At 51.7% G+C, this 27,108-nt stretch overlaps 1 protein-coding gene across 1 annotated transcript; it reads left to right on the top strand.

Moving 5' to 3' along the window:
- Positions 1–55: 55 nt before the first annotated feature.
- Positions 56–26,737, top strand: PLXDC1 (plexin domain containing 1). Its single transcript, XM_058820438.1, has 14 exons — positions 56–206; positions 1,233–1,357; positions 3,351–3,494; positions 4,010–4,079; positions 5,753–5,875; positions 7,126–7,244; positions 7,370–7,469; positions 9,423–9,518; positions 10,774–10,855; positions 14,515–14,572; positions 16,753–16,888; positions 22,687–22,722; positions 23,261–23,415; positions 24,083–26,737. Exons 1-14 carry the CDS (start codon positions 152–154, stop codon positions 24,200–24,202), a joined length of 1,419 nt encoding a protein of 472 aa, XP_058676421.1. The 5' UTR covers positions 56–151; the 3' UTR covers positions 24,203–26,737.
- Positions 26,738–27,108: the final 371 nt, after the last annotated feature.

Below are 27,108 nucleotides of genomic sequence, written 5' to 3' on the forward strand. Positions count from 1 at the left end.
CCCAATCCCATCCCATCCCAGCCCTTCCCAGTTCCATCCCCACCCCCGGGCCCGCCCCCGGCCCCGCCCGGCTCCGGCTCCGGCTCCGCTCGGTGCGCGGCTCGCGGGGGTCCCGGCCCATGGCGGGGCGCTGAGCCCCCCGACCCCCACCATGCTCTGGGGGGGCTTCCTCCTGCTCTGCCTGCTCCAAGGGGCGCTGGCCGCAGGTACGGGGGGTGCACGGGGGGCTGGGGGGTCCCCGCAATGCCCTGGGGGTCTGTGTGTCCGTCCTCCCTCTGCTGAGCTTTGGGGGTGTCTCCGTGCTCCCCCCACCCCCCGCCCCAAAATCTCCGCAGCCAAATTGGGGTGCCCGGACCCCCCAATCTGTGCTGGGCAGCGCTGGGATAAAGCGGGGGGCTGTTCTCGCTGCTGAGGGGGGGTCCCCATGTAGGATTCTCCCCCCGACCGTGGCACGGTTGGGGCTGAGATTTTGGGGGAGTTTTTTTTGGGGGGGGGGTCTCTGCTCTGTGGGACACCCCACACCTCCCCGCACTGTCCCCCCTGTGCCCCCCAGGCACAGAACCCCCCTTTGTCCCGCCCAGCCCTGCTCCCCCCACCCTGTGCCTCAGTTTCCCCTCCCGTAGACCTGGCAGCAGAACGCAGCCCCGGGAGCTCATTAAGCAGCAATTAGCAATTAACTCCCATGGGGGGGCGGAGAGACCCCGCTCCCCCGGGCTGGGGGGGCTGTGCAGTGTCCCCGTTTGGGGACAGACGTCCCGGCTGTGTCCCCGCCGTGGGCGAGCTGCCGTCCCCACCGCCCCCGCCCGCGCCGCGCTGCCAGGAACCTCCTGATTCTCGGCAGATTTGGTCCCAAATGCCTTTTTTATCCTCCCCCCCCACTCCCCAGCCGTGTTCCGGCCTCCGCGGGGCTCGGGAGATGCGTGAAGAGGGGGAGGGAGGCGATTTTGGGCTCCTTGGCACCTGCCCGGACACCTGGAGCCCGTCCCAGCTTGGGATGCTTGGGGACATCGAGGACACGACCACATTGGTGCCACGCTGCTGTCGCGCCGGTGTCACTTCAGTTGGGGTGGCTGCCACTGCCATTTGTGGGTGCTGTCCCCAGCTGTCCCCCCCTGGCCGCTGTCGCTGTCACCTGTCCCTGTCCCTTCCCCGCCTCTCCCCCCCTGCTCACCGAGGTCAGACCCCTCAAACTCCTGTCCCAGCCTTGCTGCCCCCTCCCCGTGTGTCCCCAGGACGCCCCCCCGGCAGCGAGGGACGGAGGGCTCGGGACGCGGCCGAGGGGACCCGCATCAGCCAGGACCTGGGCGGCGGCAGCGTGGCCATCGACACCCTGCCCGCCAACGAGACCCGCATCGTGGTGAGTGTGCCCGTGTCCGGATCCATGCCCGGACCCCCGCCCCGAGCTGTGCCCCGACCCCCAGAGCTGTCCCCAGTCCGGCTCCGGTTCCGTATGGGGCTGGATCCCGGATCCCACAGGGGTTAATTACACCCCAGATAGGATAATTACACCCAGAGTGGGTAATTACAACACTAGGATCGCCCGGACATCCGGATTTGTGCCCCGATCCGGGCCTGGACCCGCTCCCGATCCCCTCCTGCCCCCAGAGCTGTCCCCAGTCCGGCTCCGGTTCCGTATGGGGCTGGATCCCGGATCCCACAGGGGATAATTACACCCCAGAGAGGATAATTACAGCCCCAGGATCGCCCCGACCCCCGCCCAGATCTGTACCCCAATCCCCGTCCTGATCCGTGCCCCGGACCCCAGAGGTGTCCCCAGTCCGGCTCCGGTTCCATGTGGGGCTGGATCCCGGATCCCACATCCCGCAGGGGATAATTACACCCCAGAGAGGATAATTACCCCCAGAGTGGCTAATTACAACCCCGGCATCCCTCCCAGCCCTGCCCGCTCCATCCCTGGGTGCTTCGGTGACACGCGGGGACAACGCCACTCGTTGTCCCCTGGTGTCGAGGGGGCTCCTCTGTTCGGTGTCACCTTGTGGGACACCTCCCCCGGCTCTCCCAGCCTAATTAACCGCCCTCAATTAGCTCCGGGTTATTTGTGGCGGCCGCGGGAGTTCCCTGCGCTCTCAGTGGGGGATGGGAGGCGGTTTTTGGAGGACGGTGACATGTCCCGCTGGTTTTGGTGGCACTCAGGGGGACAAAGTGGCTTCTTTCACTCTGCTCCAGCTCATCCTTCAGGGATGGAGAGCAACCATGAAAAATCCCAGCGTGGAAATGTTTAAAAATACCCCAAAACCACCGGTGACGTTTTGGGGATGTTGGGGAACCGCAGGGAGGGTGTGATGGTGCTTGAGGAGGGAAAAGCAGCAATTTCCTGGGGAATTTTTGGGATCTGCCCCTGGATTGGGGCCACGGACAAGGTCACAGGTGCATCTCACCCTGTGCAAGGCCTGGAGGGGTTTTTCCCCTGTCTCCTCCCAAAATACCCCAAGTTTGGGGGTTTTTGAATAATATTAAATAATAAAATAAATAATGAAATCCCACCAAAATTGGGGTATTTTTATTATTTATTTCATTATTTATTTTATTATTTATTATTTATTTTATGGTTTATTATTTAATATTATTGAAATTTTATTATTTAATAAACAAATTTTTCCGCTTTTCTCCCAAAAATATTTTTTTGCCCAAACCAATTAAAAAAACCCCAAACAATTAAACCTACTTTCTAAAAATCCCTTCAAAAATTCTCTCCCAAATTTCCCCTAAACTAAAACAAATACATTGTCCTGGATTTATCTGGGATTTATCTCGGATTTTTCCTGGGTCTATCCTGGATATTTTCTGGGTTTATCCTGGATTTACCCTGGGTTTTTCCTGGGTTTATCCTGGATTTTTCTGGGATATTTCCCAGATTTTTTCTGTATTTTTCCTGGATTTATCCTGAATTTTTCCCCTGGATTTATCCCAAGTTTTTCCTGGATTTATCCCAGGTTTTTCCCTGGGTTTGTCCCAGGATTTTCCCTGGATTTATCTCAGGTTTTTCCTGGATTTATCCCTACTTTCCTATGCTGGATTTATCCTGAATTTATCCCAGATTTATCCACTCCGTCCGGGATTTTTACAGGATTTTTCCTTGATCTTTCCTGGATTTATCCCTACTTTTCCACGCTGGATTTATCCTGAATTTATCCCAGATTTATCCATACTATCCTGGATTTATCCTGGATTTTCCCTGGATTTATCCTGTGTTTATCGCAGGTTTTTCCCGGATTTTTCCGGGATTTTTCCCCAATTTTCCCTGGATTCATCCCCGCTTTGTGTCGGGCGCCCTCCCGCCCCGCGGGTCACCCCGTGCCACCGTGTCCCCGTGTCCCCTGTCCCCGCAGGAGGACAACCACAGCTACTACGTGTCGCGGTTCTACGGCCCGGGGGACGCGCGGCGCCGCCAGCTCTGGGTGGACCTGGCAGCCGCCAACGGGAGCCACGTCAGGGTGCACGGGATCCTCTCCAACACGCACCGGCAGGCCTCGGTGAGCCCTGGGTGTCCTGTGTCCCCTGGGTGAGCCCCATGGTGTCCCTGTGTCCCCAGGGTCATTGGGGCCCTGTGAGAGGCTTGGGAAGTTCCAGGGTTTGGGAAGTGTTTGAGGCCTCCTGCTCGTCCCAGGGATGAAGGAACTTGCAGGGTCCCGCTCTCCCACTCTTTTCTCTCCGTGCCTCTCTCCCATCCTTCTCTCTCCCATCGCTTTCCCCATCCCTCTCCCCATCCCTTCCTACCCATCCCTCTCTTCTCCCAAACCTCTCCCATCCCTCTCTCTCCCATCCCATCTCTCTCCCATCCCTCTCTCCCATCCCTTTCCCCATCCTTCCTCCCCATTCCTCTCTCTCCCATCCCTCTCTCCCATCCCTTTCCCCATCCTTCCTCCCCATTCCCTCTCTCCCATCCCTTTCCCCACCCTTCTCCCCATCCCTCTCTCCCATCCCTCTCTCCCCATTCCCAGAGTTTTCCCGAGGGCTGATTGTGTCCCTCCCTCTCTCCACCCCACAGAGGATTGTCCTGTCCTTTGACTTCCCCTTCTACGGCCACCTCCTGCGGCAGGTCACCATCGCCACCGGCGGTGAGCGGGGCGGGACACGGGATCTGTGGGATGGGATGGACGTGATGGCATCCATGGGATCCACGGGATGGGACGGGATCCATGGGATGGGATGGAGGTGATGGGATGGGATCCATGAGATGGACAGGATGGGATCCATGGGATGGGATCCATGAGATGGACAGGATGGGATCCATGGGATGGGATCCATGAGATGGACAGGATGGGATCCATGGGATGGGATCCATGAGATGGACAGGATGGGATCCATGGGATGGGATCCATGAGATGGACAGGATGGGATCCATGGGATAGGGTCCATGAGATGGTCAGGATGGGATCCATGGGACGGGATGGGATCTGTGGGATCTGTGGGATGGGATGGAATGGGATCCATGGGATGGGATCCATGAGATGGTCAGGATGGGATCTATGAGGTGGACAGGATGGGATCCATGAGATGGACAGGATGGGATCCATGGGATGGGATCCATGAGATGGTCAGGATGGGATCCATGAGGTGGACAGGATGGGATCCATGAGATGGTCAGGATGGGATCCATGGGATGGGGTCCATGAGATGGGACAGGATGGGATGGTCAGGATGGGATCCATGGGACGGGATGGGATCCATGGGATCTGTGGGATGGGATGGGATGGGATCCATGGGATGGGATCCATGAGATGGACAGGATGGGATCCATGGGATGGGATCCATGAGATGGGACAGGATGGGATGGTCAGGATGGGATCCATAGGACGGGACGGGATCTGTGGGATGGGATCTGTGGGATGGGATCCGTGAGGTGGACAGGATGGGATCCATGGGATGGGATCCATGGGATGGGATCCATGGGATGGGATCCATGAGATGGGACAGGATGGGATGGTCAGGATGGGATCCATGGGACGGGATGGGATCCATAGGACAGGACGGGATCTGTGGGATGGGATCCATGGGATCTGTGGGATGGGATGGAATGGGATCGATGGGATGGGATCCATGGGATTCATGGGATGGGATGAGGTCCATGGGATCGATGGGATGGGACAGGATGGGATTGATGGGATCCATGGGACAGGATGGCATCCATAGGACGGGATGGAATCTATGGGGTGGGATCCATGGGATGGGATGGAATTGTTGGGATGGGACAGGATGGGATCCATGGGATGGGATCAATGGGATGGGATGGGATCCATGGGATGGGATCTATGGGATCCATGAGATGGGATGTAATGGAATGGATTTGGATCCATGGGATCCATGGGATGTGATGGACAGGATGGGATCCATGGCATGGGGTGGGTTGCATGAGATGGGATGGAGGCCATGGGATGGACAGGATGGGGTTGATGGGATCTGTGGGATGGGATCCATGGAATCGATGGGATGGGATGAGATGAACAGGATAGGACTGGACAGGATGGGGTGCAATGCCCACAGCAGGGCCTGGACATGGCTCTGGCACTGGCTCTACCCTCACCCCCCATCCCTGAGCCCCAGTGAGCTCAGAGATCGGGGTCCAGCCCTTCCAACCCCTCCCTGCACCCCAAATCTCCTCGGGCAGTTGGCAGCTGCTGCTCCCTCTGCTCCTGCAGGGACCGGGGCGACACAGCGGGGTCAGAGGGGCAAAAAAAGGGATGGGTGAGGCAGGAAGGAGGAAGGTGACCTTCATCCTCTGCCCACCCAGGTTTCATCTTCACGGGGGACGTCATCCACCGCATGCTCACGGCGACCCAGTACATCGCCCCCCTCATGGCCAACTTCAACCCCAGCTTCTCCCGAAATTCCACCGTGCAGTACCTGGACAATGGTGAGAGCAGCTCCCCTGGCTGGAGACCCTCCTGTGTCAGCTCTGTCACCTGTGACCGTGCTCACAGGGGTCTGAGGATGAGGGAAGAGACGAAGATTTGACTCTGTGTTTCAGAAGGCTCGGTTTATTATTTTATTATATATATTACATTAATATACACTATGTATTATATACATTATTATTACATTAATATACATAATTATTACATTACATTAATATATAATATATAATATATAATATATAATATATAATATATAATATATAATATATAATATATAATATATAATATATAATATATAATATATAATATATAATGTGTAATATGTAATGTGTAATGTGTAATATATAATGTGTAATATGTAATGTGTAATATGTAATGTATAATATCTAATATATAATGTGTAATATGTAATGTGTAATATATTATATATTATATATTATATATTATATATTATATATTATATATTATATATTATATATTATATATTATATATTATATATTATATATTATATATTATATATTATATATATTAATGATATACATTATTATTACATTAATATATACCATACTATACTAAAGAATAGAAGAAAATATTTCATCTGAAAGCTAGCTAAGAATAGAATAAAAAGGAATGATAACAAAGGCTTGTGGCTTAGACTCTCTGCCTGAGCCAGCTGACTGTGATCGGCCATTAATTAGAAACAACTAACATGGGCCAATCAGAGATGCACCTGCTGCATTCCACAGCAGCAGATAATCAATGTTTGCATTTTGCTCCTGAGGCCTCTCAGCTTCTCAAGAGGAAAAATCTTAAAAACAAAAAATTCATGAAAGATGTCTGCGACAGTCACCCTTGAGGCAGGAACGGATCAGAAGATCCCTCTGTGTCCCCACCCCTCTCTGTCCTCATCCCTTCTCTGTTCCCATCCCTCTCTTCCCATCCCTCTCTTTCCATCCCTCTGTGTCCCCATCCCTCTCTTTCCATCCCTCTCTTTCCATCCCTCTGTGTCCCCATCCCTCTCTTTCCATCCCTCTCTTTCCATCCCTCTGTGTCCCCATCCCTCTCTTTCCATCCCTCTCTTTCCATCCCTCTCTCTCCCATCCCTCTGTGTCCCCATCCCTTCTCTGTTCCCATCCCTCTCTCCCCACCCCGTTTTGCCCCGCTCCCAGTGGCTGCTGCAGGTTGTGGGGTGGAGGTTGGATGGAGCAGGGGGAGAGGGAAGGCCTGAGCAGCTCTGCTCGCCCCCAGGGACGGTGTTTGTGGTGCAGTGGGACAAGGTTTACCTGCAGGGCAAGGAGGACATGGGCAGCTTCACCTTCCAGGCCGCCCTGCACCGCAGCGGGAGGATCGTGTTCGGCTACAAGGAGGTGAGGGGACGGGGCAGGAGGGTTTTCCCGTGGGGTTGGACATCCCTGGGATGTGTGCCAGCCTCTGTGGGGTTGGACATCCCTGGGATGTGTGCCAGCCTCTGTGCCACCCTGTGTCCCTGCAGATCCCGGTGCCAGTGCTGCAGATCAGCGCCAGCCAGCACCCGGTCAAGGCCGGGCTCTCCGACGCCTTCATGGTGCTCAACCCCTCTCCCGACGTGCCTGGTGAGTGCCTGGGGAGCTGGGCCTGTAGGGAGAGGGGTGGGATCCTCGTCTGGGGGCGTTTGGGGTGGGATCCTCATTTGGGGTGGGATCCTCGTCTGGGGGCGTTTGGGGTGGGATCCTTGTCTGGGGGGTTTGGGGTGGGATCCTCATTTGGGGTGGGATCCTCGTCTGGGGGGTTTGGGGTGGGATCCTCGTCTGGGGGGTTTGGGGTGGGAGGATGCCCTGCTTGGATTCCCAGTGAGTGTGAGGAGGGCTGTGGGGTTTGCCTGCCCCTCATGTTCCCTGGGACCCTTTTTGGGATCCCCTTTTTGGGATTCCTTATTGGGATCCCCTATTTGGGATTCCTTTTTGGGACCCCTTTCTGGGATCTCCTTTTTGGGACCCCTTTCTGGGATCCCTTTTTGGGACCCCTTTCTGGGATCTCCTTTTTTGGGATCTCCTTTTTTGGGATCTCCTTTTTTGGGCTCCCCTTTTTTGGGACCCCCTTTTGGGACCCCCTTTTGGGACCCCCTTTTGGGACCCCATTTCGGGATCCCATTTCGGGACCCCATTTCGGGACCCCATTTCGGGACCCCTTTTTGCGTTCCCCCTTTTTGGGTTCCCCCTTTTGGGACGCCATTTCAGGACCTCTTTCTGGGACCCCTTTTTGGGATTCCATTTTGGGATCCCTTTTTGGGGTGCATCTCCCCATGGCCTCACGCTCTGGCTGGAGCTTTGCCCAGTCCACAACCTCCAGGAGCTTTTCCCCGATTCCCAGCTGATGAGGATGAGGAAGAGGAGGGAAATCCAGCCCTTCCTCAGTTCCAAAGGGGTGGGGCAGGAGGAGATTTTTGGGGGAGAGAAGCTGCAGGAGCCCTGGGAGGTGCATTGAGAAGGCTGAGGTGGAACTGAGGCCAGAATTCCAGAATAAAGCAGGGATTTATTCAAAGCATCTCCTCCACGGATCCTCCTTGGGCAGCACAAGAGCCCAGCCAGGGCTGCACCCAAGGTGAACCAAAATGGTCACAAAATGAACCCAAAATGGTCCCAAAATGCATGACTGCTCACGAGGTCTCACTTTTATTCTGCTCTTTTTGCATGTTGGAGTTAATTGTCCAATTCCACCTTCAGCCCATGCAGTCCCATCCTTGTTTTTCTCTCTCCAGCCCACGGTGTTTGTGCTCCTGGGCTGAGATTTGGATCATTTGTCCTTGGTGCCCAGCTGGAGCAGGAATTGTTTTGTCTCCCTGCTCTGTGCACAGAGCTCACCATCCCGTAATATAAAGCCCAGACCCACACACTAAAGCAGCACAGAATCTATAAAAAATATAAAAATTAAAACCTGAGGCATCAGGGCGAGTGAGTCAGAGCCCAGTGATGTTTGTTTGGAGCTGTTTGGGAGCAGCTCAGGGCTGGAGCCCTGCCCAGGCTGGGCTGGGCTGAACTGGGCTGAACTGGGCTGGGCAGGCTCAGCTCCCAGCCCGTTGGATGAAGATTTTTCTGACCCAGAGATAGGACAATTGAGAGGATTTTTAAAAAATTTATTCTATTTTCACTCTCATGTCAAGGGTGGGACAATACAGGTGTTATAAGTCACACCATCACAATCAGAAGGCAATTATTTCCTAATTACAACACCCTATAAGTGGTTTTTTGGCTTTTTTTTTCAGTTTTCCCCTTAATGGACAGGTGACACAAACCCCAACCCATCCTCACTCCTGGCAGCTTTGGAGAATTTGGATTTTGAGGATGGAATTGGGAATTGAGAATGGGTTTCCTACAAATCCATTTCCCAGCCCAGCCCTCCTGCCAGGGCACAACCCCACACCTGGGGCCACCTTTGCCTTTCAGCAGCTGCCCCAGAGCCTGGCCCAGCCCTGGGCAGGGGGATTTAAGCCTGGCCCAGCCCTGGGCAGGGAGTTTAAGCCTTGCAGGGGGGTTTAAACCCGGTTTAAAGCTCAAACTCTGTTGCAGAGTCCCGGCGCCGCACGATCTACGAGTACCACCGAGTGGAGCTGGACACCAGCAGGATCAGCAGCCTGTCAGCTGTGGAGTTCACCCCGCTGCCCAGTGAGTGCCACTGCCCCCTGGGCACCCCAAGTGGCACCCACAAACCCCAGCAGGCCCTGGATGCCAGCAGGAGGAGGCAGCCAAGGCAGGGCTGGGGGTGATGGTGCCCATCTCCCGGGGTTTGGCGTCTGTGGGGTGGTGGAGGGAGGGGGTGATGGCAGCTGGGAGCAGCTCAGCACCACCCTGGGGTCCCTGGAGAGGAGCTCACCCCCACCCTGGGGTCTCCAGCCCGTCCTGGGGTCCCTGGAGAGAAGCTCAGCTTGTCCTGGAGTGCATCTCACTCCACCCTGGGGTCCCCAGCTCAGCCTGCCCTGGGGTCTCCAGTCTGCCCTGGGGTCTCCAGCCCATCCTGGGGTCCCCAGGGAGGAGCTCACCCCCACCCTGGGGTCTCCAGCCCGTCCTGGGGTCCCTGTGGAGCAGCTCATCCCCACCCTGGGGTCCCTGGAGAGAAGCTCAGCTTGTCCTGGAGTGAATCTCACTCCACCCTGGGGTCCCCAGCTCAGCCTGCCCTGGGGTCTCCAGCTTGTCCTTGGGTCCCCAGAGAGGACAAGCCTGTCCTGGGGTCCCTGGGGTGCAGCTCAGCCCCACCCTGGGGTCTCCAGCCCATTCTGGGGTCCCCAGAGAGCAGCTCAGTCCATCATGGGGTCCTCAGGGAGCAACTTAGCCCCACCCTGGGGTCTCTGGAGAGCTGCTCAGCCTGTCCTAGGGTCCCCATGGAGGAACTCACCTCCATCCTGGGGTCTCCAGCCCATCCTGGGGTTCCTGGGGAGCAGCTCACTGCATCCTGGAGTCCTCAGGGAGCAGTTCACCCCATCCTGGGATCCCCAGCTCAGCCTGTCCTGGGGTCCCCAGAGAGCAGCTCAGCCCCACCCGGGGGTCTCCAGCCCATCCTGGGGTCCCCAGAGAGCAGCTCAGTCCCATCCTGGGGTCTCCAGCCCATCCTGGGGTCCCCAGAGAGCAGCTCAGTCCCATCCTGGGGTCTCCAGCCCATCCTGGGGTCCCCAGAGAGCAGCTCACTCCATCATGGGGTCCTCAGGGAGCAACTTGGCCCCACCCTGGGGTCTCCAGCCCATCCTGGGGTCTCTCAGGAGCAGCTCAGTCCCATCCTGCGGTCTCCAGCCCACCCTGGGGTCCTCAGGGAGCAGCTGACCCTGTCCTGAGCAGTGTTTGGGACATTTGTGTTTTTCTCTGTGGCCAGGTTGCCGTCCCAGCCTGGCTGGAGCCTCTCCCCTCTCTCCCCTCTCTGTTTTTGCAGCCTGCCTGCAGCACCAGAGCTGTGAAACGTGCCTGAGCTCGGAGCTGACCTTCAACTGCAGCTGGTGCCACGTCCTGCAGAGGTGCTGCCCCCATCCCCTCCCCTTTTTTTGGGGGATAATTTCCCCTTTTTTCTTGTTTTTCGGGGGTGCTGAGCGCTGCTCTCGGCCCCGCAGCTGTGTTCAGCCGTGACCTGATCTCCAATTCCAAGCCACTCCAAAGTTGCATTTCCTGGGGTTTTTTTTTTTTTAGTCCTGGAACAAGCTGGGGACCTGAGGCAGGACTCACATTTTTGTCAGCGAGCTTAAAAATGAGGGAAATTTGTCCAGATTTGGGTTGGGATCAGTGGAAGGGCAGGGAGGGGAAGGACAGCAGGGAGGGGACAGCGCTGGGGACAGCCCCTGCTCATCAGGAATGGGGCCAGCAGAGGTTTGGGGTGGAATTTTCTGATTTTTTTTTTTTTGGACGTGGAGCCGTCCCTGCTCTCCCCCAGCTCGGGCAGGGCTGTGCAGAGCAGATCTGACGAGATGGAGCTGCAGGGCTGATTGAGAGCTGGCGCCAGGGGAGGGGACCCAGTAACACAGATCCCGTGCCGTGCCAGCCCCGCTCTGCTCTCCTGCCACCCCCTCCCTTTGGGGCGTCCCCTGAGCCACCCCAAAGCAGCTCTGGGTCCCTGGGACACCCTGGTGGCACTTGGCGGTGGCTCTGTGGCAAGGGGACGTTGTGGTGCTGGCGTGGCTTTGGTGACGGAACTCGAGGCTGGGTCTGGTTTGGGCTGAGCTTTGTTTCCAAACCCTTCCTCGTCCTGCTGGTTCCCCGATTCCGGGGTTTGGGAAATGGGGTTTTGTCAGAGCCTGGAATGGTTTGGGCTGGGGAGAGACCTCAAATCCCATCCAGGGCCACCCCAGGGCCACCAGGGCCACCTCCCACTGTCACAGGGTGACACTGCCAGGGATCCAGGGCCAGCCACAGCTCCTCTGGGAATCCCATCCCAGCCCTTTTCCACCCTCCTTTAACCCTTTTCCTCCCGCCTTTAACCCTTCCTCACCCTCCTTTAACCCGTTTCCACCATCTTTGACCCCTTTCCACCCTCCTTTAACCCTTTTCACGATCTTTAACTCTTTTCCACCCTCCTTTAAGCCTTTCTCGCCCTCCTCTAACCCTTTCTCACCCTCTTTAATCCCTTTTCATCCTTTTTAACCCTATTTCACCCCCTTTAACCCTTTTCCACCCTCCTTAACTCTTTTCCTCCTGCCTTTAACCCTATTTCACCCCCTTTAACCCTTTCTCACTCCTTTGATCCTTTTCCACCCTCCTCTAACCCTATTTCTCCCTCTTTTACCCTTTTCCACCTCCTTTACCCCTATTTCCCCTTCTTTAACTGCTTGTCACCCTCTTTAACCCTTTCCCATCCTCTTTAACCCTTTCTCACCTTCTTTAACCCCTTTTCCACCCTTTTAAACCCTTTTCCACCCTCCTCTATCCCTTTCTCACCCTCTTTAACCCCTTTCCCTCCTCCTCTCTTTTCCATCTCCTTTAACCCCTTTTCACCCTCTTTAACCCCTTGTCACCCGTTTTTAACCCTTTCCCACCCTCCTCTAACCCTTTCTCACCCCCTTTAACCCTTTTCAGCCCCCTTTAACCCTTTCTCACCCTCTTTAACCCTTTCTCACCCAGCTGCTGCTGTTCCCTCCTGTCCCCTGGCTGCCAGCCCGGTGTCCCTGGGGACATCTCAGCTTCTCAGTGGGTGATTCCAGCTGGCAGGAACCTTCTGGAAACGCAGCTCTGGAGCAGGAGGGGCCACTGTCACCCCTGGCTTCTGCAGATCCTCCCCAGTGAGCTCCAGCCTTGGAGCCGGCATCCCAACCTCGTGATTCCAACCCCCTAAATAATAAAAAAAAATCTGTAAATTTTTTTTTTTTAACCTCTGCTGAGCCCCGTGATTGTGACAGGAGCCGGAGATCTCAGAATTTTCTTTGTGGCTTCTCCATGCCGCCAGCGGGTAAACGGATTTTTTTTTTTGCAGGGGTTGTTTTTGGGGTTTGGGCCTTTGCAAAGGTCAGAGCTCTGTTCCTGCGGGGAATTCTCGGGCTGGCGTTTGCCTGATGTCAGCTGGAGCTCCTGCAGTGTTTTTCCTGTGCAGATGTTGCTGGAAGGAGCCCAGGGAGCCTCGTGGGTCTCACGGCCTTGCCCTGGCACCGAGTGCGGGGAGCGGAAACTCAAACTCAGCCCGGGCCTCTCTCCTCGTTTCCCCTCTCCTTTTCTGCTCATTTCCCCTCTCCTCCCAACTTTTCCCTCTCCTTTTCTCCCAACTTTTCCCTCTCCTTTTCTCCTGATTTTTCTCTCTCCTTTTCTCCTCGTTTTCCCTCTCCTTTTCTGCTCATTTCCCCTCTCCTCCCAACTTTTCCCTCTCCTTTTCTCCCAACTTTTCCCTCTCCTTTTCTCCTGATTTTTCTCTCTCCTTTTCTCCTCATTTCCCCTCTCCTTTTCTGCTCATTTCCTCTCTCCTTTTCTCCTCGTTTCCCCTCTCCTTTTCTGCTCATTTCCCCTCTCCTTTTCCCCTGGTTCCCCTCTCCTTTTCTCCTCATTTCCCCTCTCCTTTTCTCCTCATTTCCCCTCTCCTTTTCTGCTCATTTCCCCTCTCCTCTTCTCCCAACTTTTCCCTCTCCTTTTCTCCTGATATTTCCCTCTCCTTTTCTCCTCATTTCCCCTCTCCTTTTCTCCTCATTTCCCCTCTCCTTTTCTCCTCATTTTCCCTCTCCTTTTCTCCTCATTTTCCCTCTCCTTTTCTCCCAACTTTTCCCTCTCCTTTTCTCCCAGTTTCCCATCTCCTTTTATCCTGATTTTTCCCTCTCCTTTCTCCTCATTTCCCCTCTCCTCCTGGTTTCTCCTCTCTTTTTCTCACAATTTTCCCCTCTCTTTTCCCCCTGATTTCCCTCTCCTTTTCTCCCAATTTCCCATCTCCTTTTCCCCTGATTTCCCTCTCCTTTTCTCCTCATTTCCCTCTTCTTTTATCCTGGTTTCCCCTCTGATTTTTCCTGATTTTTCCCTCTCAATTTCCCCTGATTTCCCCTCTCCTTTTCTCCTCATTTCCTATCTCCTTTTCCCCTGATTTCCCTCTCCTTTTATCCTATTTTTTTTCTCTTTTTCTCCTGTTTTCCCTCTCCCTTTTCCTGATTTTCCCTCTCTTTTTTTTTCTGTTTTCCCCTCTCCTTTTCTCCTCATTTCCCCTCTCTCCTCCTGATTTTTCCCTCTCCTTTTCTCCCAATTTCCCTCTCCTTTTCTCCTGATTTTCTTCTCCTTTTCTCCTCATTTCCCCTTTTCCTTTGGCTATCAGTTTTAGCCCCACCATGTTGTAAATGCCTTAAAGATAATAATCTAAAATTACCCCTCATGGTTCCTACTACAATACAACTTCTATTTCATTTTTATATATATATATATATATATATATATATATATATATATATATATAATATTTTATTATATGATATTGTTCTCTTTTTATTGTTTCTTGAAACTATCCAGTTTTATTTGCCAGGCCACCTTTTGAAACTTGTTTCTAATTTCATTTTTCTCTCAACAATGTCTGCCCTATTCAATACAATTTCTAAATCAACATTTCTTATCTCAGAGTTTATTTATAAATGTACATTCTGTGAACCTTCTGTCGAGTTTTAAACTTTTCATTTAAATCCGTTTCCCACAACCTGGCCCTGGATAATCCTGATTTTCCCCACAGGTGCTCCAGTGGCTTCGACCGGTACCGGGAGGAGTGGCTGAGCTACGGCTGCGGCCAGGTGGGCACAGAGAGTACCAAAAATCCCAATAAATCCCTATAAATCCCAATAAATCCCAATAAATCCCAATGAATTCCAGTTCCAATCCCAATAAATCCCAATGAATCCCAATCCAAATAAATCCCAGCCCCAATCCAAATGAATCCCAATGAATCCCAATGAATCCCAATCCCAATAAATCCCAATGAATCCCAATCCAAATAAATCCCAGCCCCAATCCCAATAAATCCCAATAAATCCCAGCCCCAATCCCAATAAATCCCAATAAATCCTAGTCCCAGTCCCAATGAATCCCAATGAATCCCAATCCCAATAAATCCCAATCCAAATAAATCCCAGCCCAAATCCCAATAAATCCCAATAAATCCCAGTCCTAGTCCCAGTTCCAGTCCCAGTCCCAATCAATCCTAATCCCAATCAATCCCAATCCCAATGAATCCCAGCCCCAATCCCAATAAATCCCAATGAATCCCAATGAATCCCAATGAATCCCAATGAATCCCAATGAATCCCAATGAATCCCAGTCCCAATCCCAATAAATCCCAATAAATCCCAATCCACATAAATCCCAGCCCCAATCCCAATAAATCCCAATAAATCCCAATGAATCCAAATGAATCCCAATAAATCCCAATGAATCCCAGTCCCAATCCCAAAAAATCCCAATAAATCCCAATCCACATAAATCCCAGCCCCAGTCCCAATGAATCCCAATGAATCCCAATGAATCCCAATGAATCCCAATAAATCCCAGTCCCAATCAATCCCACTCCCAGTGCCAATAAATCCCAGTCCCAATCCAAATAAATCCCAGTCCCAATCCCAATAAATCCCAGTCCCTTCCTGATTTCAAACTCAAAAATTTCCAACTCCTGATTTCAAGCTCAAAAAATGGATGTGTGCCCCACGGTGTTCTGGATTAGACTGAGCATCCCTTAGGATTTCCCTTTGTTCCTTTAAGGCATCCCTTGGGATTTCCCCTTCTTCCCTTTAGGTATCCCTTGGGATTTCCCTTTGGATTTCCCTTTTTTCCCTTTGGATTTCCCTTTTTTCCCTTTGGATTTCCCTTTTTTCCCTTTACATACACCTGTATTCCCTTTGGATATCCATTTAAACATCCCTTTATTCCCTTTAGATAATCCTTTGGATATCCCTTTATTCCCTTTACATCCCATTTCCCCCTTTATTCCCTTTTCCCATTATTCCTGTTATTCCCGTTATTCCCCATTTTCCGCTCTATTCCCATTTCCCCCATTATTCCCATTTCCCCCTTTACTCCCATTTTTCTTATTATTCCCCTTTATTCCTATTATCCCCTTTATTCCCATTTTCCCTTTATTCCCATTTTTTTTTTCTTTTAGTCCCGTTATTCCCATTTTCCCCTTTATTCCCATTTTTCCATTTTTCCCTTATTCCCATTATTCCATTTTTTCCCTTATTCCCGTTATTCCTCCTCCTCCTGGAGCGTGACTCTTACTCACTGCAGGCAGGAAGGAACGAGCCCTGTTTGTGTCCCTGGGAGCAAAAACTCCCAAGGATCAGCTCTGACCAAACATCTGCTTCTGCTTTGGCCTTTTCTCTTCTTTTTTTTTTCCTTTTCTTTCGGTTTTTTTTTTTTCCTTATTTTTGTTTGCTTTTCATGGCTTTTGTTTGTTCGCTTTGATTTTGATGGGCGTTCTTTTATTTGGGTTTTTAGTTTAGTTTTGTTGTGTTTTTCTCTGGTTTGGTTTGGAGCATTTTTGGTTTTGGGGTTTTTTTTTTTGGGGGGGGGGCTTGTGGGGTTTTTTTTTGGGTTTTTTGGGGGGTTTTTTTGGGTGATTTTTTAGTGATTTTATTCTACTTTCCTACCGAAAATTCAGATTTATTTCACCAGACCCTTTGAGGTCACTGGACCCACATGGGGTCACCCTGAGGCGCACAAAGGATTTGCCCCAGGATTTGCCCCACAGCTTGTCCCAGGATTTGTCACTTGTCCTGCTGAAATATTTAACAAATTTTCCTCCCTCTGGGTCACTTCTGTGTTTGAACTTCGGTGTTTGACTCTGCAGAGCCCTCCTGGAATTCCTGCTGGGCAAAAGCTCCAGATTCCCTTTTTAACCCAAATTCTCCTTTTAACCCAAATTCTCCTTTTAACCCAAATTCTCCTTTTAACCCAAATTCTCCTGTTTTTCCCCACCAGTCGGACGAGCAGAGCTGTGAGGATCTGGCGGAGGGTGATCATTACTCGGCGCCCCCGGGCAGCTCCGTGTCGGTGTCACCCGGCGCTGTCACCTCCCCCACGGCCTCGCTCTTCCTCGACAGCCTCACCACCGAAGGTGGGACCTGGACAGGTGACCCTGACACTGGGGGTGTCCCTGGACAGGTGACCCTGAACCCTGGGGTGTCCCTGGACAGGTGACCCTGACACTGGGGGTGTCCCTGGATAGGTGACCCCAGCCCTGGGGGTGTCCCTGGATAGGTGACCCTGAACCCTGGGGTGTCCCTGGATAGGTGACCCTGGCCCTGGACAGGTGACGCCAGCCCTAGGGGTGCCCCCAGACCTGTGACCCCAACCCTAGAGGTGTCCCTGGACAGGTGACCCTGGCCCTGGACAGGTGACCTTGACACTGGGGGTGTCCCTGGATAGGTGATTCCAGCTCTGGGAGTGTTCCTGGACAGGTGACCCTGACACTGGAGGTGGCTCTGGACAGGTGACCCTGGCTCTGGGGGTGTCCCTGGACAGGTGACCCCGGCCCTGAGAGTGTCCCTGGACAGATGACACCAACCCTAGAGGTGTCTCTGGACAGGTGACCCCAGCTCTGGACAGGTGATCCCAGCCCTGGGGGTGTCCCTGGACAGGTGACCCCAGCTCTGGACAGGTGATCCCAGCTCTGGGGGTGTCCCTGGACAGATGACACCAACCCTAGAGGTGTCCCTGGACAGGTGATCCCAGCCCTGGGGGTGTTCCTGGACAGGTGACCCTGGCTCTGGGGGTGTCCCTGGACTGGTGACCCCAGCCCTGTACAGGTGACCCCAACCCTGGTGGTGTCCCTGGACAGGTGACCCCAGCTCCGGACAGGTGACCCCGGCCCTGAGAGTGTCCCTGGACAGATGACACCAACCCTAGAGATGTCCCTGGACAGGTGACCCCAGCCCTGGTGGTGTCCCTTGACAGATGATCCCAGCCCTGGTGGTGTCCCTGGACAGGTGACCCCAGCCCTGTACAGGTGACCCCAACCCTGGTGGTGTCCCTGGACAGGTGACCCCAGCTCTGGACAGGTGATCCCAGCTCTGGGGGTGTCCCTGGACAGATGACACCAACCCTAGAGGTGTCCCTGGACAGGTGACCCCGGCCCTGAGAGTGTCCCTGGACAGATGACACCAACCCTAGAGGTGTCCCTGGACAGGTGATCCCAGCCCTGGGGGTGTCCCTGGACACGTGACCCTGGCTCTGGGGGTGTCCCTGGACAGGTGACCCCAGCCCTGTACAGGTGACCCCAACCCTGGTGGTGTCCCTGGACAGGTGACCCCAGCCCTGTACAGGTGACCCCAACCCTGGTGGTGTCCCTGGACAGGTGACCCCAGCCCTGTACAGGTGATCCCAGCCCTGGTGGTGTCCCTGGACAGGTGATCCTGCACAACTGAGCCCTGGGAAGGAGATCCCTGAGCCCTGGACAGGTGATCCCCCATCCCTGATCCATGGCAAGGTGATCCCCCATCCCAGAACTCAATCCCTGAAGGGAAGATCCCCCCGTCCATGATCCTCTTCCTTGTGACAGGTGATCCCATCCTTGATCCTGACCCCTGCACAGGTGACTCCCTGATCCCTGGAACAAGTGATCCCCATCCCTGACCCCTGGACGGGTCCTTCACCTCCTCAAAAAGCAAATCCAAATCCAAGTAAACACCAGATGGGTTTTGGAGCAGAATTCTGGAATGGTTTGGGTGGGAAGGGACCTTAAATCCCATCCAGTCCCACGGGCAGGGACGCCTCCCACCATCCCAGGTGGCTCCAAGCCCCGTCCAGCCTGGTCTGGGACACTTCCAGGGATCCCACGGCTGCTCTGGGAATTCCATCCCAGCTCGTCCCACCCAAAATCTTCCCAAAATCCCCTCCCAAGTTCATTTCTCCACCTGGATTTGTGAAGTTCTGCAATCCCAGGAGGATCTGGGTTGGAAGGGACCTCAATGCTCACCCCATCCCCAGGGCAGGGACACGTCCCACCATCCCAGGGCACCCAAACCCCGTCCTTGGGGTGGATGAGGACAGGAGATGATGGGAAGGGCAGCCAAGAGGTGACACTTGGGGCATTGAGACACGCTAGGAAGATTTTTGGGGGTTTTCCAGCTTTTTTTATTCATTTGTGAAAGTCAGAGAGCAACCAAACCCTGGTGGGGAGAATCTCAGGATCCTAAAGGGGTCAATCCCAGAGAGAGGGGTTTGGGATTTCACTGGTGCCGGGACTCTCAGCCTGGAATTCCCGCGGTGATCGCTCATTTCTTGGCGTTGCTGCTCCACAAAAAGCCCCGATGTCCCCTGGAGACCCCCGACCTCCATAATCCCATTAACGCGGGGCCGGCTCCGCAGAGCCTGGCGCAGGTAGCGCCGCAATTTGGCTGCTTAATAGTCCCTAACGCCAAGTGCTAATTAGGATAAATAGAAAGGAGCCGTGGTAATTGTCCTGCAGAGCTGGGTGGGGGAACGAGCTCCTGCCTGGCAGGGCTGACTCTGAAAGGAGCGATTAAAGGCAAGGAGGGAGGGGAGGGTTGGAACTCGGCCACGAGATTGTTTTCCAGCCCATCGCTGGTTCTTGGAAAAAAGGAACAGGAGGCTCCGTGTGTGACAAAGCGTGGAGTTAATTTGTGATCTTGGAAGGGAGCAAACGGCAGCTGCAGCGGGAGGAGGGTGGGGAGCAGCAGAGGAGCAGCTCCAGCAGAGAGGGGAGCTGGCCCTTGGTGTCCTCTCCACCTGCACAGATCCCTGGATCTGTGTCCTCTTCAACCAGCCAGGATCCCTGGATGCACATCCTGTCCAACCAGCCCAGATCTGTGAATCCATCTCCTCATTATCCCAGATCCCTGGATCTGTTGTCTTCTCCAACCAGCCGAGATCCCTGGTTCTGTGTCCTGTCCAACCAGCCCAAATCCCTGGATCTGTGTCCTCTTCAACCAGCCCAGATCCCTGGATCTGTTGTCTTCTCCAACCAGCCGAGATCCCTGGATCCACATCCTTCCCTCCAGCCCAGATCCATGAATCCATCTCCTCATTATCCCAGATCCCTGGATCTGTGTCCTCTTCAACCAGCCCAGATCCCTGGATCTGTGTCCTCTTCAACCAGCCCAGATCCCTGGATCTGTGTCCTGTCCAACCAGCCAGGATCCCTGGATCCACATCCTGTCCAACCAGCCCAGATCTGTGAATCCATCTCCTCATTATTCCAGATCCCTGGATCTGTTGTCTTCTCCAACCAGCCCAGATCCCTGGATCTGTGTCCTCTTCAACCAGCCCAGATCCCTGGATCCACATCCTTCCCTCCAGCCCAGATCCATGAATCCATCTCCTCATTATCCCAGATCCCTGGATCTGTGTCCTCTTCAACCAGCCCAGATCCCTGGATCTGTGTCCTCTTCAACCAGCCCAAATCCCTGGATCTGTGTCCTCTTCAACCAGCCCAGATCCCTGGATCTGTGTCCTGTCCAACCAGCCAGGATCCCTGGATCCACATCCTGTCCAACCAGCCCAGATCTGTGAATCCATCTCCTCATTATTCCAGATCCCTGGATCTGTTGTCTTCTCCAACCAGCCCAGATCCCTGGATCTGTGTCCTCTTCAACCAGCCCAGATCCCTGGATCCACATCCTTCCCTCCAGCCCAGATCCATGAATCCATCTCCTCATTATTCCAGATCCCTGGATTTGTTGTCTTCTCCAACCAGCCCAGATCCCTGGATCTGTGTCCTGTCCAACCAGCCCAAATCCCTGGATCCGTGTCTTCTCCAACCAGCCCAGATCCCTGGATCCGTGTCCTTCTCAGCCAGTCAGGTTCTGTGGATCCACATCCTCCACCAGCCCAGATCCAGATCCCTGTGTCCTTCCCAGTCAGCCCAGACTGGTGGATCTGCATCTGTCCCACCAGCCCAGGTCCCTGGATCCACCTCCTCGTTATCCCAGATCCCTGGGTCCATGACCTCCCCATCAGCTGAATTTTCTGGATCTGTGTCTTCTCCATCCAGGCCAGATCCCCGGATCCTCATCTTCCCCACCATCCCAGATCCCTGGATCCCTGTCCTCCCCATCCAGCCCTGTTTTTGGATCCACATCCTCCCCAGCCCTTGCAGCCCCCTGGTTCTGCTCCTGGAGCTCTGGTGCACAGCCAAGCCCTGGGAATTCTGGATCAGGGTTTGGAATCCAAGCCAAGCCCAGGAATTCTGGATCAGGGTTTGGAATCCAAACCCTGGGAATTCTGGATCAGGGTTTGGAATCCAAGCCAAGCCCTGGGAATTCTGGATCAGGGTTTGGAATCCAAGCCAAGCCCAGGAATTCTGGATCAGGGTTTGGAATCCAAACCCTGGGAATTCTGGATCAGGATTTGGAGACCAAGCCAAGCCCTGGGAATTCTGGATCAGGGTTTGGAGACCAAGCCAAGCCCTGGGAATTCTGGATCAGGGTTTGGAATCCAAACCCTGGGAATTCTGGATCAGGGTTTGGAATCCAAACCCTGGGAATTCTGAATCAGGGTTTGGAATCCAAACTCTGGGAATTCTGGATCAGGGTTTGGAATCCCAGCCCTGGGAATTCTGGATCAGGGTTTGGAATCCCAGCCCTGGGAATTCTGGATTGGGCTTTGGAATCCAAGCCAAGCCCCAGGAATTCAGGACAGGGTTTGGAGGCCAAGCCCTGGGAATTCTGGATTGGGATTTGGAATGCAAACCCTGGGAATTCTGGATCAGGGTTTGGAATCCAAACTCTGGTAATTCTGGATTGGGATTTGGAGGCTGAGGCCTCAAAATTCTGGATTGGGATTTGGAATCCCAGCCCTGGGAATTCTGGATCAGGATTTCACCCTGGTGAGGGCGATCATGTGGAGCCTGTTGAGGGACGAAGCCTTGTCTGGTAGATCCAGGTCCTTCCAGAATGAGCCAAGGGGTGGAAGTGGATTTTGAGCATCCCGTGGGTTTATTTGGGATTTGGGAAGCGGATTTTGATCATCCCGTGGGTTTATTTGGGATTTGGGAAATGGATTTTGATCATCCCATGGGTTTATTTGGGAAGTGGATTTTGATCATCCCGTGGGTTTATTTGGGATTTGGGAAGTGGATTTTGATCATCCCGTGGGTTTATTTGGGATTTGGGAAGCGGATTTTGATCATCCCGTGGGTTTATTTGGGAAGTGGATTTTGATCATCCCGTGGGTTTATTTGGGATTTGGGAAGTGGATTTTGATCATCCCGTGGGTTTATTTGGGATTTGGGAAGCGGATTTTGATCATCCCATGGGTTTATTTGGGAAGTGGATTTTGAGCATCCCGTGGGTTTATTTGGGATTTGGGAAGCGGATTTTGATCATCCCGTGGGTTTATTTGGCATTTGGGAAGTGGATTTTGATCATCCCGTGGGTTTATTTGGGAAGTGGATTTTGATCATCCCGTGGGTTTATTTGGGAAGTGGATTTTGATCATCCCGTGGGTTTATTTGGGATTTGGGAAGCGGATTTTGATCATCCCGTGGGTTTATTTGGGATTTGGGAAGCGGATTTTGATCATCCCGTGGGTTTATTTGGGATTTGGGAAGTGGATTTTGATCATCCCATGGGTTTATTTGGGATTTGGGAAGCGGATTTTGATCATCCCATGGGTTTATTTGGGAAGTGGATTTTGAGCATCCCGTGGGTTTATTTGGGATTTGGGAAGCGGATTTTGATCATCCTGTGGGTTTTTTTGGGATGCAAATTCCACAGGCTGAGCAGGGACACCCAGTGATGGATCAAAGCTCCACGGGGAGCAGTGAACAACCCCTCGACCCCAGAAATTCGATTTCCCCAGAAATCCCATCCTGGGGGGAAGAATTGGGTGGGAAACACGAGGATATCACTGAAAACTCCTGATTTTCTGTTTTGCTGTGTTTTCTCCTTTCAGATGACACCAAACTCAACCAGTTTGCAGGAGGAGAGGGTAAAAAAGGCCTTTTTACTTAGTATAGTTTTTTTTTAAAAAGCTTTTTTTTTTTTTTTTTTGGTAATAATTTGTGATTTGGACAAGGAATAGAACAATGCTTGGATAATTTATTAATGTAATTTTGTATTTTTTAAAATTTGTAAATTTTAAAAACTTGTGCATTTTTTAATTTTAAATTTTTAATTTTATAAATGTTGAGAATTTTTAATTTTAAATGTAAATATTTTTACATTTTAAATTTTATACATTTTAAGAATTTTTAACTTTACATTTTGTAAATAATTTTGAATTTTAAATTTTTAAATTTTATAATTTTTTAAAATTTTTCATTTTAAGTGTCGTAAATATTTTTGCATCTTAAATTTTGCCTTTTATACCTTTTAAGAATTGTTGATTTTAATTTTTTGTAAATCGTTTAGGATTTTAAATTTTGTAAATATTTTTAGATTTTTAAAATTTTGTAAATTAAAAAAAAAAATATATATTAATTAAACAGTTTTCTGAAAGCCTCCCGACCTTTTCCATTTCCCTGCAGGGAGCAGCCTGCCCTCACAGAGCGCGGGTGCCCCAATCCCCACGGGCACCGTGGTTGGCATCGTGGTGGCCGTGCTGGTGCTGGCCGGGGCCATCCTGGCCGGGATCTACATCAGCGGCCACCCCACGTCCAGCGCCGCCCTCTTCTTCATCGAGGTGAGGCAGCAGCTCAGCCCTGCCCGGGGAATCATCCCATCCTCATCCTCCTCATCCTCCCCTCTCCTGGATCGGGGTCCTCACCAGCCTGCCCAGATCCCTCAGTCCGTGATCCTGGATCTGTGTCCTTCCCATCATCTCAGATTTCCTTCCCATCCAGTGAGATCCAGGCATTCCAAATAACCCTTTTGAAATATGAAACAACATTTAAAATTCACTTTTATCATTCAAAATGCTCCTACCAATGACACCCTTTGTGCTCAGGACTCTTTTCCCCCATTATTTTCCTCCCGTTATTTTCCCCCCCATTGTTTCCCCCCATTATTTTTGCCCCCCGTTATTTTCCCCCATCATTTTCCCCCAATATTTTCCCCCATCATTTTCCCCCAATATTTTCCCCCATCATTTTCCCCCAATATTTCCCCCCCATCTTTCTCCCTCATCATTTCCCCCCATCATTTTCCCCCCATCTTTCTCCACCATTACTTTTCCCCATTTTCCCTCCATTTTTCCCCCCGTTTTTTCCCCATTTTCCCCCATTATTTTTCCCCCATTTCCCCCCATTATTTTCCCCCATTTTTCTCCCCCGTTCCCCCCATTTTCCCAGCAGGAATTGTGGCTCGGGGCCCTGTCCCAGCTGCTCACCTGCCCCTGTTTCTGTCCCCAGCGGAGGCCGCACCGCTGGCCCGCCATGAAATTCCGGAACCACGGCAACCACGGCTCGTACGCCGAGGTGGAGGCGGCCAGCCAGGAGAAGGAGGGGTTTGTGGAGGCCGAGCAGTGCTGAGCGCTTCTCCTGGGGGATCCGTCCCGAGGGATCCGTCCCGAGGGATCCGTCCCGAGGGATCTGTCCTGAGGGATCCGTCCTGAGGGATCCGTCCCAAGGAATCCATCCTGAGGGATCCTGACAAATCCTGAGGGATCCATCCCAAGGGATCAGTTCTGAGGGATCCTGAGGAATCCATCGTGAGGGATCCATCCCGAGGAATCCATCCTAAGGAATCCTGACAAATCTTGAGGAATCCATCCCAAGGAATCCTGACAAATCCCGAGGAGTCCATCCCAAGGAGTCCATCCCAAGGAGTCCATCCCAAGGAGTCCATCCTAAGGAATCCTGACAAATCCCGAGGAATCCATCCCAAGGAATCTGTCCCGAGGAATCCATCCCAAGGAGTCCATCCCAAGGAGTCCATCCTGAGGGATCCTGACAAATCCTGAGGGATCCATCCCAAGGAATCCTGACAAATCCTGAGGAATCCATCCCAAGGAATCCTGAGAAATCCTGAGGGATCCATCCCAAGGAATCCTGACAAATCCTGAGGGATCCATCACAAGGAATCCTGACAAATCCTGAGGAATCCATCCTAAGGAATCCTGACAAATCCCGAGGAATCCATCCCAAGGAATCCATCCCAAAGACTCCCAAAGAATCCTGAGGGATCCATCCCAAGGAATCCTGACAGATCCTGAGGAATCCAGAGGAATCCATCCCAAGGAATCCCAAGGAATCCCAAGGAATCCATCCTAAGAAATCCTGACAAATCCTGAGGAATCCATCCCAAGGAATGCCAAAGAATCCAGCCCAAGGAATCCTGACAAATCCTGAGGAATTAATCCTGAAGAATCCTGACAAATCCTGAGGGATCCATCCCAAAGAATCCTGACAAATCCTGAGGGATCCATCCTAAGAAATCCTGACAAATCCCGAGGAATCCATCCCAAGGAATCCTGACAAATCCCGAGGAATCCATCCCAAGGAATCCTGACAAATCCTGAGGGATCCATCCTAAGAAATCCTGACAAATCCCGAGGAATCCATCCCAAGGAATCTCAAGGAATCCATCCTGAGGAATCCCAAGGAATCCCAAAGAATCCATCCTCAGGAATCCAGAGGAATCCATCCCAAATAATCCCAAGGAATCCTGAGGAATCCATCCCAAGGAATCCTGACAAATCCTGAGGAATTAATCCTGAAGAATCCTGACAAATCCTGAGGGATCCATCCCAAGGAATCCCAAGGAATCCCAAGCCTTCCATGTCCCAAAGCGCTGGAATCACTTAATTAATTGCTATATTGTTAATTGTGGCCTTTGGCCCTGAAGGAGACAGAGAGGGGGGAAATAAATCTGAAATTCCACCAAAATTCGTCTTCTGATGGCCAGTGGGAACAGAGAGGGATTTAGGGACAAAACTCTGGGATAAATCCTGGGCTAAATCCAGGATCCAGATCCGTCAGGAGCGCCTGGACATCGCAGGAAACCTCAAAATCACCCCCTTAACCTCATCATTTTTAGGTTTTTTTCTAATTTTGCTTCCATTTCCCCCTGTCTGGGACGATCCCCTGACCCCAAGGGAGGCTTTGACTTGAGACCTCTCAGCATTTTCTACTCCTCCTGTGCCACCAAAATTCAGCATTCACCTGCAAAATAATCCCTAAACTGAGGGGGAAAAACAAAACCAGAATCCCAAATCCAGCAGGAGGTAAATTTTCATCCCCCCCACCACAAAATGCTGTTGCGTTATGGATTTTTCGCCCCTCTTTATTTTTAATTTTCTCCCGCTCCTCAGCTATTTATTCTGATAATCAAATTTTGGGTGTATTTTATCCCCTGGCTGGCTCAGCTGTCACTGCTGGTGATTAGTGCCACAGGCAGGGTCTGTCTAATTAATATTTTCCTTCTCATCTGCTGAATTTATGGAACAATTACAGATAAATATGGATGTTTGGTGGCACTCAGACCCCGAATTCGACTTTCTTGCAGCCCCTGGGGAGTTTTTTGCTGCATTTTATGATATAAAAACACCAAAATACTCCAGCTGAGTCATGATCATGCCCCATTTTTGGAAGTTTTATTCCCAAATCAAGAATTTCCCTAAAAATTTGTTCTTTCCCCAAAGTGGGAAGGAAAAGGGAATTCATCACCCATTTTTTTTACCCCAAATCTGATCTCCTTTGTCATGGTGATGAGTTAATGTGGGGTTTTTTCTCTCTGAATTTCACTTTTTTCCAATGGTTAAATTTTGAATTATTAATTCCAACAGTTTCAGGCCTGGTTTTTCCTGTTTTTCTGCACTTGGGAACAGCAAGATTTTGGGTTCTTCTCTTCCCCCGCAGCCCCTGGAACTGCTGGGAAACATCCAAGAGTTCTGAAATGCCACAGATTTGAAGAAAAACAGATTTTAAAGAGCAAGAATTGTACCAGACCCTGGGTGTTTGTGCTGCAGCTGGGATTTTGGGAGAAAATCTGGATTTAGGGTGAGGAATCCTTCAAATATAAAAAAAAAAAAAAAAAAAATCACTTCAAGGTCATTCAGAACCTGGGCATAATTTCACATCCAGGCTTCCTTTTTTAAAAAATATGTTTATTCCTATTAGAAAAATAAATAATAAATCTATTTTTTTCCCAATTTTCCCTTTTACCCTCTTTTCCTTGAGGCTGGGAGAAGCTGTGCTAACAATGCAAACAGGTAGGAGTTAATTTAATTTAATCAGGATTAAAGAATTCTCCCATCCTGGTATCTTGTTCTATTTCTCTTGAGTGGAGAAGCAGCAGATCTGCAATTAGAGATAGAAATATTCCATTTTTATATCAATATTCCAATTTTTTACAATAAATTCCATTCATATACGCACACATAAATCACCAATTTTAATAGAAAATAAAGAAAAATTTTAAAATCTTGTCAAAAGAT

The sequence above is a fragment of the Ammospiza caudacuta genome, chromosome 27 (genome assembly GCF_027887145.1).
Source record: "Ammospiza caudacuta isolate bAmmCau1 chromosome 27, bAmmCau1.pri, whole genome shotgun sequence".
NCBI classification, from domain to species: Eukaryota; Metazoa; Chordata; class Aves; order Passeriformes; family Passerellidae; genus Ammospiza; species Ammospiza caudacuta.